At 42.8% G+C, this 12,547-nt stretch overlaps 1 protein-coding gene and 1 long non-coding RNA gene across 2 annotated transcripts in view; both read right to left on the bottom strand.

Moving 5' to 3' along the window:
- Positions 1-10,242, bottom strand: part of LOC115151528 (uncharacterized) — a 28,909-nt gene extending 18,667 nt beyond the window's left edge. The window contains exons 1-2 of the long non-coding RNA XR_003867318.1: positions 10,095-10,242; positions 374-438 (exon numbers count right to left, since the gene is read on the bottom strand). This is a non-coding gene — a long non-coding RNA (uncharacterized LOC115151528). The remainder of the gene's footprint in view (positions 1-373; positions 439-10,094) is intronic.
- Positions 10,243-10,570: 328 nt separating this feature from the next.
- ccl20b (chemokine (C-C motif) ligand 20b) lies at positions 10,571-12,436 on the bottom strand. Its single transcript, XM_029695466.1, has 4 exons — positions 11,782-12,436; positions 11,570-11,672; positions 11,309-11,386; positions 10,571-11,120 (listed from the first exon to the last, which is right to left on the bottom strand). Exons 1-4 carry the CDS (start codon positions 11,858-11,860, stop codon positions 11,078-11,080), a joined length of 303 nt encoding a protein of 100 aa, XP_029551326.1. The 5' UTR covers positions 11,861-12,436; the 3' UTR covers positions 10,571-11,077.
- Between the last annotated feature and the right edge of the window lie 111 nt (positions 12,437-12,547).

Genomic DNA, 12,547 nt, shown 5'->3' with positions numbered 1-12,547 from the left:
CTTTCATATTTCAAAGTCTACAAGTAAACTAACTCATATGTAAAGGTTAGACATTTTAGTAACAAGTAGGCTATTATTACTAAAACATCATTTTAGGTTAAAAAAAAACGAAACAACTGTCAATACCAGACGTGGTTAACCTCGCTCCATTGATCTCTGATTTACTGGGTGAGCAGACTTCTGTTCCAGCACAACAATAGCACACTTGATTATTAACTAATTAAGTTTGATACATTGAACCAGGTGTGTTAGTACTGGGCTGGAACAGAAGCCTGCACACCCAGTTGTAATAGGTTTATACATTGTGTGACTTTTAAACTGTATTTTTATTCACAGAATTTGCTAACATAATCCATGGTATACAAGGATGTACCTTTAATCTCGAGACATTCATTGGGACCTCTTCATTTGCAGACAGGATTCGACGTCTCTCTGTATCTGAGGAGAGAAAACAGGCTGCATTATAGTCAAGTTTGACAGCCCAGAATATTATAATGCTACAGTGCATTCTGAAATTATTCAGACCCCTTCCCTCTTCCACATTTTGTTAAGTTACAGCCTTAGGCCAGACAAAATTGATTCACTGTTTAACGGATTCCCCCCCCCCCCCCCCCCCCCCCAGAAAAGTGAGGCGAGCGAGTGAAAAAATAAATAAATAATAATAATCATCAGGTGGATAAGGAATAACTTTACCACATTGTCCTGCTATATGAACATGAACAATAGGATAAATATTCAATTACAGACTGATTTTCAGATTATTATTATTAATACAAAAATGAACATCAATGAACATTATTCACATAGGATGTATAATAGAATGCAATATTCTACCATATTCCAAAATTATACAAAAATAAAAAAGTTATGTATGAATGTATTATCAGTTCATTGATCTACTTAATTGTATAGCCTAACAAATTCAAGAATGATTGACAATAAATAATTGTAATCAAATTAAAATGTTGATGCATAATAATGAGTTAATTACCTGAATGCATCTCTGTAGCCTAGGCGTTAACAATATATTCATACAAATATGATTAGGCCTCTCATAGACTTGGCCTTGTAGAAAGAGGGTCAATCACGTCTGCCAAATGAATGAAGCATTGGAAAAAAATCCAGCAATACAGTATAACTTTTAATCATACCCATAAAATGTTTTGTTTATAACATGCACAATTAGAAGCATCAATCTATATAAATCAAGCGTGACTAAATTTGAGCCCAGTAACTTTGCTCATTGCATCCTCCTTCGATTGTCTCGTCTGGCTGCCACGAAAAGCACCCACCTGCTGATCTGCACGAAGTGTGTGCATGCCACTGGCGATGTACTTTGCTGGACATGCTAGCTGTTCTTGGCAGCGCATCATCACGTCGAACGCATTCCGTTGTGGTGTTATCGCTTGGCCTACTACTACTGGTAGTACCAGTAAAATGTAAGTTATGAATCGCAAATCACCATACAGCTGACACACGTCAATCATTTTGAGTTCAATTTGGTTGTCCAAAATACTATCAGCTTGCACTGTGTCTTTGCTGATGAATGCCCTGATCTCTGGCCAGTCAATTGATTAAATTACATTGTTGTTTTGTCTATTAAATCGCTTCAAATAGATCTGAAAATGATGCAATAACCATGAATTTAACCGACTGTTTGTTTATAATGAGAGATGTCCCAACTTTTAACCTGGACACATAGTAGGAATTTGTGCTGGCTTCAATCATGACTGCATGAGAGAGAAATTAAACATCTGCACGTCGTCTGCAGGGGTGAGCGTGTGTGTTTCATTGTCCAATCCGAGGCTTGAACATGATCTGAGCGTGTGAATTGAGGCTGTTTGGACTCTTGGGCATCAACATGGGAAAGCCTCAAGGGAGAGAGGACAGTGCATTATAAAAAAAAGGCGCGTGTATTGGCCAAAAAATAACACATCTGATTATTTAGATGTGGAGAAAAGTGAGGCGGGGCATCCGTTAAACAGTAATTGAACTTTGTCTGGCCTTATTCTAAAATGTCTATATATTTTTTTCTCACATCAATCTACACACAATATCCCTTAATGAAGAAGATGGCGCCAACAGACATGGCAGCTCTGCTTCTAGATCCTAAGCAACTTTGCAGTATTTCAGTTTTTTGTGTGTTATTTTTTACATGATTAGCTCAGAAAGTTTTTTGTGTTAATACATACAGCCGAAAATAACTTTTGGATATCAGAGTGGCTGTCACAACGTCCACAGAAGGTGGCGCCCCTCCCCGGTCGGGCGGTGCTCGGCGGTCGTTGTCGCCGGCCTACTAGCTGCCACCGATCTATGTTTCAGTGTCTGTTAGTCATGTCTGTTTTTTGGTTGCTCCTGTGTCTTGTTTGTCATTAGTGGGGGGGTATTTAGTTTGTCTGTGTTTAGTTAGGATTCGTGCGGGATTGTTCTTTGTTACCTGTGGTAGGGGTTGTATTGATTTAACATAGTTGCTTTTGCTACGTATTCGTTTAGGCATTAGGGTTGCCGGGCTGCGCCCCATCTGACTTTTAAAGTGGAGCTGTCACTCGTCATTTGACTTTTGTGCACCCTGCCTTATATGTGGATTTTGCCCCTTGACAGTATTAAATACGTTTTGCTCGAAACGGAACTCAGTCTCCTGTGCCTGACTCATCCTCCAGTGATTTATCTGCCGTGACAGTGGCGGTAACTCACCAGAATGACGACCAGAAATATGACTTTCCCGAATTGGATCCTTTGTTCGTACCCCCCAGGGCAACTGAACTTATCCCAGAGGCTGCTCCAAGACGCCGCCGGCGGAGAAGAGTTATTTGGAGTGGACTTCTAGTCGGACTCAGGAGGCGTGCACACTATCCACCGCTTCCGAGTATTTTACTCGCTAATGTTCAGTCCTTGGATAATAAAGTAGATGAGCTCAGGGTGAGGATCTCCTTCCAGAGAGACATCAGGGACTGTAAAATACTCACAGAATCATGGCTCTCACCAGATATACTGTCCCCGTCTATACAGCCAGCTGGGTTCTCAGTACATCAGGCAGACAGGAATAAAGAACTCTCCGGAAAGAAGAAATGTGGTGGTGTATGTTTCATGATTAATATGATTGTGATAACGTACAGGAACGCAAGTCCTTTTGTTAACCCGACCTAGAATATCTCACCATCAAATGTCGACTGTATTACCTCCCAAGAGAATTCTCTTCAGTTATAGTCACAGTAATGTATATTCCCCCTCAAGCCGACACCACGACGGCCCTCAAGAAACTACACTGGACTTTGTGCAAACTGGAAACCACATATCCTGAGGCAGCATTTATTGTAGCTGGGGATTTAACAAAGCAAATTTTAGGAAAACGCTACCAAAGTTCTATCAACACATTGCCTGTAGTACTCGCACTACAAAAACTCTCGACCATTGTTACTCTCCTTTCTGGGATAGCTACAAGGCCCTCCCCCGCCCTCCTTCAGAAAATTAGATCACGATTCCATTCTGCTCCTCCCTTTGTATAGGCAGAAATTCAAACAGGAAGTAGCCGTGCTAAGATCTATTCAATGCTGGTCTGATCAATCAGAATCCATGTTTCAAGATTGTTTTGGTCACACAGACTGGGATATGTTCCCGGGTTGTCTCCGAGCATAACATTGACGTATACACGGACACGGTGACTGAGTTCATCAGGAATCGTTTAGGGGATGTTGTTCCCACTGTGACTATTAAAATCTACCCAAACCAAAAACCGTGGATAGATGTCAGCATTCGCTCAAAACTCAAAGCGCTAACCACCACATTTAACCACGGCAAGGTGACTGGGAATATGGTTGAATACAAACAGTGTAATTATTCCCTCCATAAGGCAATCAAACAGGCAAAAGGACAGTACAGAGAAAGTGGAGTCGCAATTCAACTGCTCAGACACAAGACGTATAGGCCAGGGTCTACAGGCAATCATGGATTAGAAAGGGAAAACCAGCCATGTCGCAGACACCAACGTCTTGATCCCGGACAAGCTAAACACCTTCTTCACCTGCTTTGAGGATAACACAGTGCCACTGACGCCGTCTGCTCGCAAGGACTATGGGCTCTCGTTCTCCGTGGCCAACGTGAGTAAGACATTTAAGCGTGTTAACCCACGCAAGGCTGCTGGGTCAGACGGTATCCCTAGCTGCATCCTCCGAGCATGCGCAGACCAGCTGGCTGGAGTGTTTATGGACATATTCAATCTCTTCCTATCCCGGTCTGCTGTCACCACTTGCTTCAAGATGTCCGCCATTGTTCCAGTACCCAAGAAAGCAAAGGTAACTGAACTAAATGACTATCGCCCCGTAGCACTCACTTCTGTCATCATGAAGTGCTTTGAGAGGCTAGTTAAGGATCATATCACCTCCGCCTTACCTGACACCCTAGACCCACTTCAATTTGCATATCGCCCCAATAGATCCACAGACGATGCAATCGCAATTGCACTGCCCACTGCCCTATCCCTTCTGGACAAGAGGAATACCTATGTAAGAATGCTGTTCACTGACTATAGCTCAGCCTTCAACACCATAGTACCCTCCAAGCTTATCATTAAGCTCGGGGTCCTGGGTCTGAACCCCGCCCTGTGCAACTGAGTCCTGGACTTCATGACGGGCCACCCCCCCAGGTGGTGAAGGTAGGAAACAACACCTCCACTACGCTGATCCTCAACACAGGGGCCCCACAAGGGAGTATGCTCAGCTCCCTCCTGTACTCCCTGTTCACCCTTGACTGCGTGGCCACACACGCCTCCAACTCAATCATCAAGTTTGCAGATGACACAACAGTAGTAGGCCTGATTACCAACAATGCCGAGACAGCCTACTGGGAGGAGGTGAGGGCTCTGGCGGAGTGGTGCCAGGAAAATAACCTTTCCCTCAATGTCAACAAAATGAAGGAGTTGATCGTGGACTTCAGGAGACAACAGAGAGAGCACACCTCTATTTACATCGATGGGACTACAGTGTAGAAGGTGAAATCTTCAAGTTCCTCAGCGTACATATCACTGCCAATCTGAAATGGTCCACCCACACAGGCAGTGTGGTGAAGAAAGCCAACAGCGCCTTTTCAACTTCAGGAGGCTGAAGAAATTTCGGCTTGGCCCCTGAAACCCTCACAAAATTTTACAGATGTACAATTGAGAGCATCCTGTCGGGCTGTATCGCCGCCTGGTATGGCAACTGCACCGTCCACAACCGCAGGGCTATCCAGAGGGTGGTGCGGTCTGCCCAACGCATCACCGGGGGCACAATGCCTACCCTCCAGGACACCTACTGCACCCGATGTCACAGGAAGGCCAAAAATATAATCAAGGACATCAACAGCCCGAGCCACGGCCTGTTCATATGTATATACTGTACTCTACAGTATTTTAGTCAATGCCCCTCAGACATTGCTCGCCTTAATATATTTCTTATTTCCATTCTTTTACTTTTAGATTTGTGTGTATTGTTGTGAATTGTTAGATTCTACTGCACTGTTGGAGCTAGGAACACAAGCATTTCACTACACCTGCAATAACATCTGCTAAATATGTGTATGTGACCAATAAAACTTGATTTGATTTTGACAAAGGGAAAACAGGTTTAGGATTTTTTTTGTAAATGTATAAAACAAATAAAACAGAAATACCTTATTTAGATAAATAACTTGATTGGTGTCCACCTGTGGCAAATTCAGTTGATTTGACATGATTTGGAAAGGCACACACCTGTCTACATAAGGTCCCACAGTTGACAATGCATGTCAGAGCAAAAACCAAGTCATGAAGTCGAAGGAATTGTCAGTAGAGCTCAAAGACAGAATTGTGCCGAGGCACAGATCTGGGGAAGGGTACCAAAAAATGTCTGTAGCATTGATGTTCCCCCAAGAACACAGTGGCCTCCATCATTCTTAAATGGAAGAAATATGGAACCACCAAGACTCTTCCTAGAGCTGGCCGCTCGGCCAAACTGAGCAATCGGGGGAGAAGGGCCTTGGTCAGGGAGGTGACCAAGAACCTGATGGTCACTCTGACAGAGCTCCAGAGTTCCTCTGTGGAGATGGGAGAACATTCCAAAGAACAACCATCTCTGCAGCACTCTACCAATCAGGACTTTATGGTAGAGTGGCCAGACGGAAGCCACTCCTCAGTAAAAGGCACATGACAGCCCGCTTGGAGTTTGCCAAAAGGCACATATAGGACTCTCAGACCATGAGAAACAAGATTCTCTGCTCTGATGAAACCAAGATTGAACACTTTGGCCTGAATGCCAAGGAGGAAACCTGGCATCATCCCTACGGTGAAGCATGGTAGTTTTATGCTGTGGGGATGTTTTTCAGCAGCAGGGACTGGGAGACTAGTCAGGCTCGAGGGAAAGATGAACGGAGCAAAGTACTGAGAGATCCTTGATGAAAACCTGCTCTAGATCACTCAGGACCTCAGACTGGAGTAAATGTTCACCTTCCAACAGGAAAACGACCCTAAGCACACAGCCAAGACAGCGCAGGAGTGGCTTCAGGACAATTCTCTGATTGTCCTTGAGTGGCTCAGCCAGAGCCCGGACTTGAACCCGATCAAACATCTCTGGAGAGACGCTCCCCATCCAACCTGACAGAGCTTGAGAGGATCTGCAGAGAAGAATGGGAGAAACTCCCCAAATACAGGTGTGCCACGCTTGTAGCATCATACCCAAGAAGACTCTAGGATGTAAATGCTGCCAAAAATACAGTGAGGGAAAAAAGTATTTGATCCCCTGCTGATTTTGTACGTTTGCCCACTGACAAAGAAATGATCAGTCTATAATTTTAATGGTAGGTTTATTTGAACAGTGAAAGACAGAATAACAACAACAAAAAATCCAGAAAAACGCATGTCAAAAATGTTATAAATTGATTTGCATTTTAATGAGGGAAATAAGTATTTGACCCCCTCTCAATCAGAAAGATTTCTGGCTCCCAGGTGTCTTTTATACAGGTAACGAGCTGAGATTAGGAGCACACTCTTAAAGGGAGTGCTCCTAATCTGTTTGATACCTGTATAAAAGACACCTGTCCACAGAAGCAATCAATCAATCAGATTCTAAACTCTCCACCATGGCCAAGACCAAAGAGCTCTCCAAGGATGTCAGGGACAAGATTGTAGACCTACACAAGGCTGGAATGGGCATCAAGACCATCGCCAAGCAGCTTGGTGACAAGGTGACAACAGTTGGTGCGATTATTCTCAAATGGAAGAAACACAAAATAACTGTCAATCTCCCTCGGCCTGGGGCTCCATGCAAGATCTCACCTCGTGGAGTTGAAATGATCATGAGAACGGTGAGGAATCAGCCCAGAACTACATGGGACGATCTTGTCAATGATCTCAAGGCAGCTGGGACCATAGTCACCAAGAAAACAATTGGTAACACACTACGCCGTGAAGGACTGAAATCCTGCAGCGCCCGCAAGGTCCCCCTGCTCAAGAAAGCATATACATGCCCGTCTGAAGTTTGCCAATGAACATCTGAATGATTCAGAGGACAACTGGGTGAAAGTGTTGTTGTCAGATGAGACCAAAATGGAGCTCTTTGGCATCAACTCAACTCGCCGTTTGGAGGAGGAGGAATGCTGCCTATGACCCCAAGAACCCCATCCCCACCATCAAACATGGTGGTGGAAACATTATGCTTTGGGGGTGTTTTTCTGCTAACGGGACAGGACAACTTCACCGCATCAAAGGGACGATGGACGGGGCCACGTACCGTCAAATGTTGGGTGAGAACCTCCTTCCCTCAGCCAGGGCATTGAAAATGGGTCGTGGATGGGTATTCCAGCATGACAATGACCCAAAACACACGGCCAAGGCAACAAAGGAGTTGCTCAAGAAGAAGCACATTAAGGTCCTGGAGTGGCCTAGCCAGTCTCCAGACCTTAATCCCATAGACAATCTGTGGAGGGAGCTGAAGGTTCGAGTTGCCAAACATCAGCCTCGAAACCTTAATGACTTGGAGAAGATCTGCAAAGAGGAGTGGGACAAAATCCCTCCTGAGATGTGTGCAAACCTGGTGGCCAACTACAAGAAACGTCTGACCTCTGTGATTGCCAACAAGGGTTTTGCCACCAAGTACTAAGTAATGTTTTGCAGAGGGGGTCAAATACTTATTTCCCTCATTAAAATGCAAATCAATTTATAACATTTTTGACATGCGTTTTTGTGGATTTTTTTGTTGTTATTCTGTCTCTCACTGTTCAAATAAACCTACCATTAAAATTATAGGCTGATCATTTCTTTATCAGTGGGCAAACGTACAAAATCAGCAGGGGATCAAATACTTTTTTCCCTCACTGTAGGTTGGACAATAGAACGAGTCAAAATTCACCCAAGACTGAAAAATGCCAAAAGAACGTTGGCTAAGCTGGAACACTAGCGCGAGCCCATAGCAATGGAATCAATACGTTCGCAAGCATGTTTTGACTGGAGTGACGCTTGGAATTCCATTTCGCCTAAATGGCACAATTTTTTTTTGCCCTTTTTATTTTACCACTACGATCTCTTCTAAGGACGAAACTGAAAAATAACAACTTGTGTAGAAAGTAAACATCCGCACCTCGATCGTGCCAAGTGTACTTGGAAAAAATTGCAACTTTTGACTATTTCTGGTCTGGCGATCGATGACAGCAGAGTACGCTGCCCAATCGTATGTAATTAGAAAGAGGAGAATACCCTGATTAAAATGGTGTCCAACTTGAAAAATTTGAAATATACACATTGCAAGATATTTGGCGAAATATACCAGCATGCCTCTCCATAGGAAAACAATGGGGGAAGCTCAGTGCTCCAAGGGCAAAAGGTATTTCTGGGTTAGCGCTTGATGACAACGGAGTACGCTGCCCAGCCTTACATAATTAGAAAGAGGAGATTATCATGTTTAAAATGTTGTCCAAGTCGAAAAAATCTAAATATACACATTGCGAGATGGGATGTCTCATGGTCTGACAAACACTCCTGTAGCTCGGCCACCTTCCACCGCAGACAGACAAAACTGTATTTCCCTATAGTAAACAATGGGACAACCTCAGAGTTCCATGAGTCATTTTTTGTTGATTACATTTTAACTGCAAACAATGTGGACAGGTCTCATTGCCAACAATAGCAAAGCAGGCATTGTGAAGTACAACAATAAACTGTGAATAGAACGTTTGGAACGAGTTGGTGCCACTGTGCTCAATAGAACTAATAGGAGCTGGCAGGGTGAAAAATGCCCTAATATAAGGCCTGCTTTTTCGTGATTACTTAAAAACTATGGCAAACAGATGGGACATATGCTAATATTATGAAACTGGACTCCACTGCGGATGCAATGAGCTAGTTTGTATCAGAAAAAAAGTATTGTTAAAAATGTCATGTGTCCAGAGGCGCTTCAACAAAGTACTGAGTAAAGGGTCTGAATACTTAGGTAAATGTGATATTTCAGTTTTAAATGTTTAATACATTTGCACAATTTTTGAAAAGTCAAAGGGTCTGAATACTTTCTGAAACCACTGTATATCTCTGTCCTCAGTTTTTATCGCTAGGGACTGGAACTGGAGAATTGTTTTATAATGTCTTCCCACAAAGTTACCTGCCCTATCCAGAGTAGCCTACTCTCCCGTCTCTGACAGCTGGAAGTGCAAACTAATAATTTCACCCTCTTCCATAGCTGTTTGCGAGCTATAAATGCATTTGGAGTTACAACGATAAATATATCAAGATAGCAAAATAGCTAATAATGAAGTTAGCAAGCTGGTTATATTTAATTCACCTAGCTAGTTATACAGTATGTACAGTTAGCTAACTAGAGAACATTACGTTAGCAGCTCATTTGAGTTAGCCTGCAGACTAATTTTCTGTAGCAAGCTAGTTAATAATATTTATTTTATTTTTTATTTTATTTAACCAGGTAGGCAAGTTGAGAACAAGTTCTCATTTACAACTGCGACCTGGCCAAGATAAAGCTAAGCAGTTCGACACATAACACCACAGAGTTACACATGGACTAAAACAAGCATACAGTCAATAATACAGTAGAAAAATAAGTCTATATACAATACATCGTTTTTGATCAACATATATTTACTTAGTTGAATAGGTTCTTCCACTTCTTCCGTTTTCTGGATCTTTAGAAAAACTAAATAATGGGCAATCTTCCCTAAGTTTCCGGTGGTAGCAAGACGCATCCAGCCAGGTGGGCGATTGGAGGACTTTGGTCTTCCGACATGGCGCTTGGTGCGGTTGCTAGGTGATTTGTGACGTAACTACAAGCCCTCTATAGTGACTGCTGTAGACAGTAGGTATGTGAACAAGGACACAAGGAAGCAAAAAAAATATATATATATATATAAAATAAAATACTTTTTTTTAAAAGGACACAAGGAAGCAAAAATAAGCATACCATTGATAGGCCTTTTCATGCGTGTGTGCATGCGTCTGTGTTCGATTTCCCTTCCAACACTCTTAAATGTTTTGTGTGGATGATAATGGCATTTTTAGTTTTATATTGTTGTCATGTACCGGTAGCCTAGTACACATACAATAAGAGTAGGACACACAGTATTTCAAATACCCATTTTATTATCTATTTCATAGCTCTGAGCTTAAAGTAAGTACACTTCAGTAAAACTCATATAGAGATTTGGACACTTTGGAAATACAAAGTTAAAAAGGTTTTCTCTGGCTTCAGTTGGAGAGAGGATATGAAACATCAACACAAAAATATTTTGTGGTACTCTATGTTTCAATGTTTCGCCATGCGTATCACTTTCTGTTTATAAAACATCTACATGCGTATCACAAATACTACACTTGCTGTTTATAAAACAGACCAACAACGATGATAAATACAGTTATTATACACAAACTGAGATGAAACTCATACTACCTCAGAATCACAGATATGCTGAAAAATAATCACTTATATTAAATGATTTAAACATCTTAACCTTCATGAATCTCTCTGTATATTGAGATATATTGCTGCTTGTCTCAATAAAATATAGCACTATATCAATAATATATTACATGGTGTTCTGTAATGAAAGCCCTCTCCACGGCAACATGAGTTCAGACCCTTTTCTTCAGTTGGGATTTCTTCTCCTGACGCTTGCTATGAACAAAACACACACACACACACACACACACACACACACACACACACACACACACACACACACACACACACACACACACACACACACACACACACACACACACACACACACACAAAGAGTTAGACAAAGATACACACAACTTTTTTCAACGCTTACATGCCTACACATGCACAAGTGTACTCACCGCAGACAGCGCAGTACCCTCTTGGTCCAGTCTTGAGAGGGGTCGGCACACACAAACTTGTTCCTTCGATTCTGGAAGCTGCAACAACACAGTACAATGTCAACACACATTACACACACACAGTGACTGAATGTCAATTGTCTTTCCTCGGATCCTCTCTCCTTGCTTCCGATTGGAGAAGGAGAAGATAAGAGGAATCAAGGAAATACCAGCCACTATTCTACACACAATGTGCTAGGATGTGATTGGAGGAAGACTCACATGACAGCATTGAGGTCACACGAGGAAGTAATGTCCTGGAAGGTGTAGCCTTTCAGCCATCGGCAGTGCACCGGACGTGGAGTGAACTTCAGACAGCAGTCCGCTACACACAAACACATACGTTTTTTTTTCTGTGTCAGCAAGAGACATTGCGTGCATGTATTTGTACTAAGGTTCATGTACATATATAGCATGTGTGTGTTGGCACTCACCCGATTGTGTGGTGGGAATGAGGGTGATGATGAGGAGAGAGAACAGCACAGCCAGGACACACACTCTACAGCTTATCATCCTAATCTTCAGATGGGTCCCACAGAGATGCTGAGAAAGGGGTGAGAGAGAAAGTGTTTTTCAATAGAGTTGAGAGAGAGTGAGAGAGAGTGTGTTTCTGACTGGGAGTTGGAGCTCCTTAAGTAGGGCACTGGCTGGAGTTTCCCAACAGGTGATAGCAATGCCATGGAAAGTATTGGCTGGGGGTGGGGAGAACTGTGGGTATACAAGTGGGGTTATTAGGTTTTTGAAGCACTGTTGGTATGCTCATGTGTGTGCTCTGCCAGAGAAAGTGACTTTTGTTCTCCACTTCCTCCTTGGCTGCAGGTTAATGATCTTATTTCCCTCCACTGAAAGATAGGACTGGAATGTGAGCAGAGTGTAGGAGTAGAGCGGCACAATCTTAACTGAGGAGTGTGAAAACAGTTCAATGAATGGGAGTTGATGTCATGGCTATTCTGTCCAGCGTGATAATGACATCATCTTCTGGTAGTAAAATGGTGTTCTGGTTGAGAAGACATCATATCACCCGATTACAACCAGGTTACTTTCTAGACCAGGGCTGCCCAATTCTGGTCTTGGAAGGCCAAAACACTTCTGTTTTTTGTTTCTACATTTCACTCACCTGGTATCCCAGGTCTGAATTAGTCCCTTATTAGAAGGAGAGGATGAAAACCAGAAGTGTTTGGTCCCTCCAGGACCAGGATT

Source organism: Salmo trutta, chromosome 2, assembly GCF_901001165.1.
Source record: "Salmo trutta chromosome 2, fSalTru1.1, whole genome shotgun sequence".
Classification (NCBI taxonomy): domain Eukaryota; kingdom Metazoa; phylum Chordata; class Actinopteri; order Salmoniformes; family Salmonidae; genus Salmo; species Salmo trutta.
Note: the sequence above shows the minus strand (reverse complement) of the source record. Positions and strands in the feature narration are given on the sequence as shown.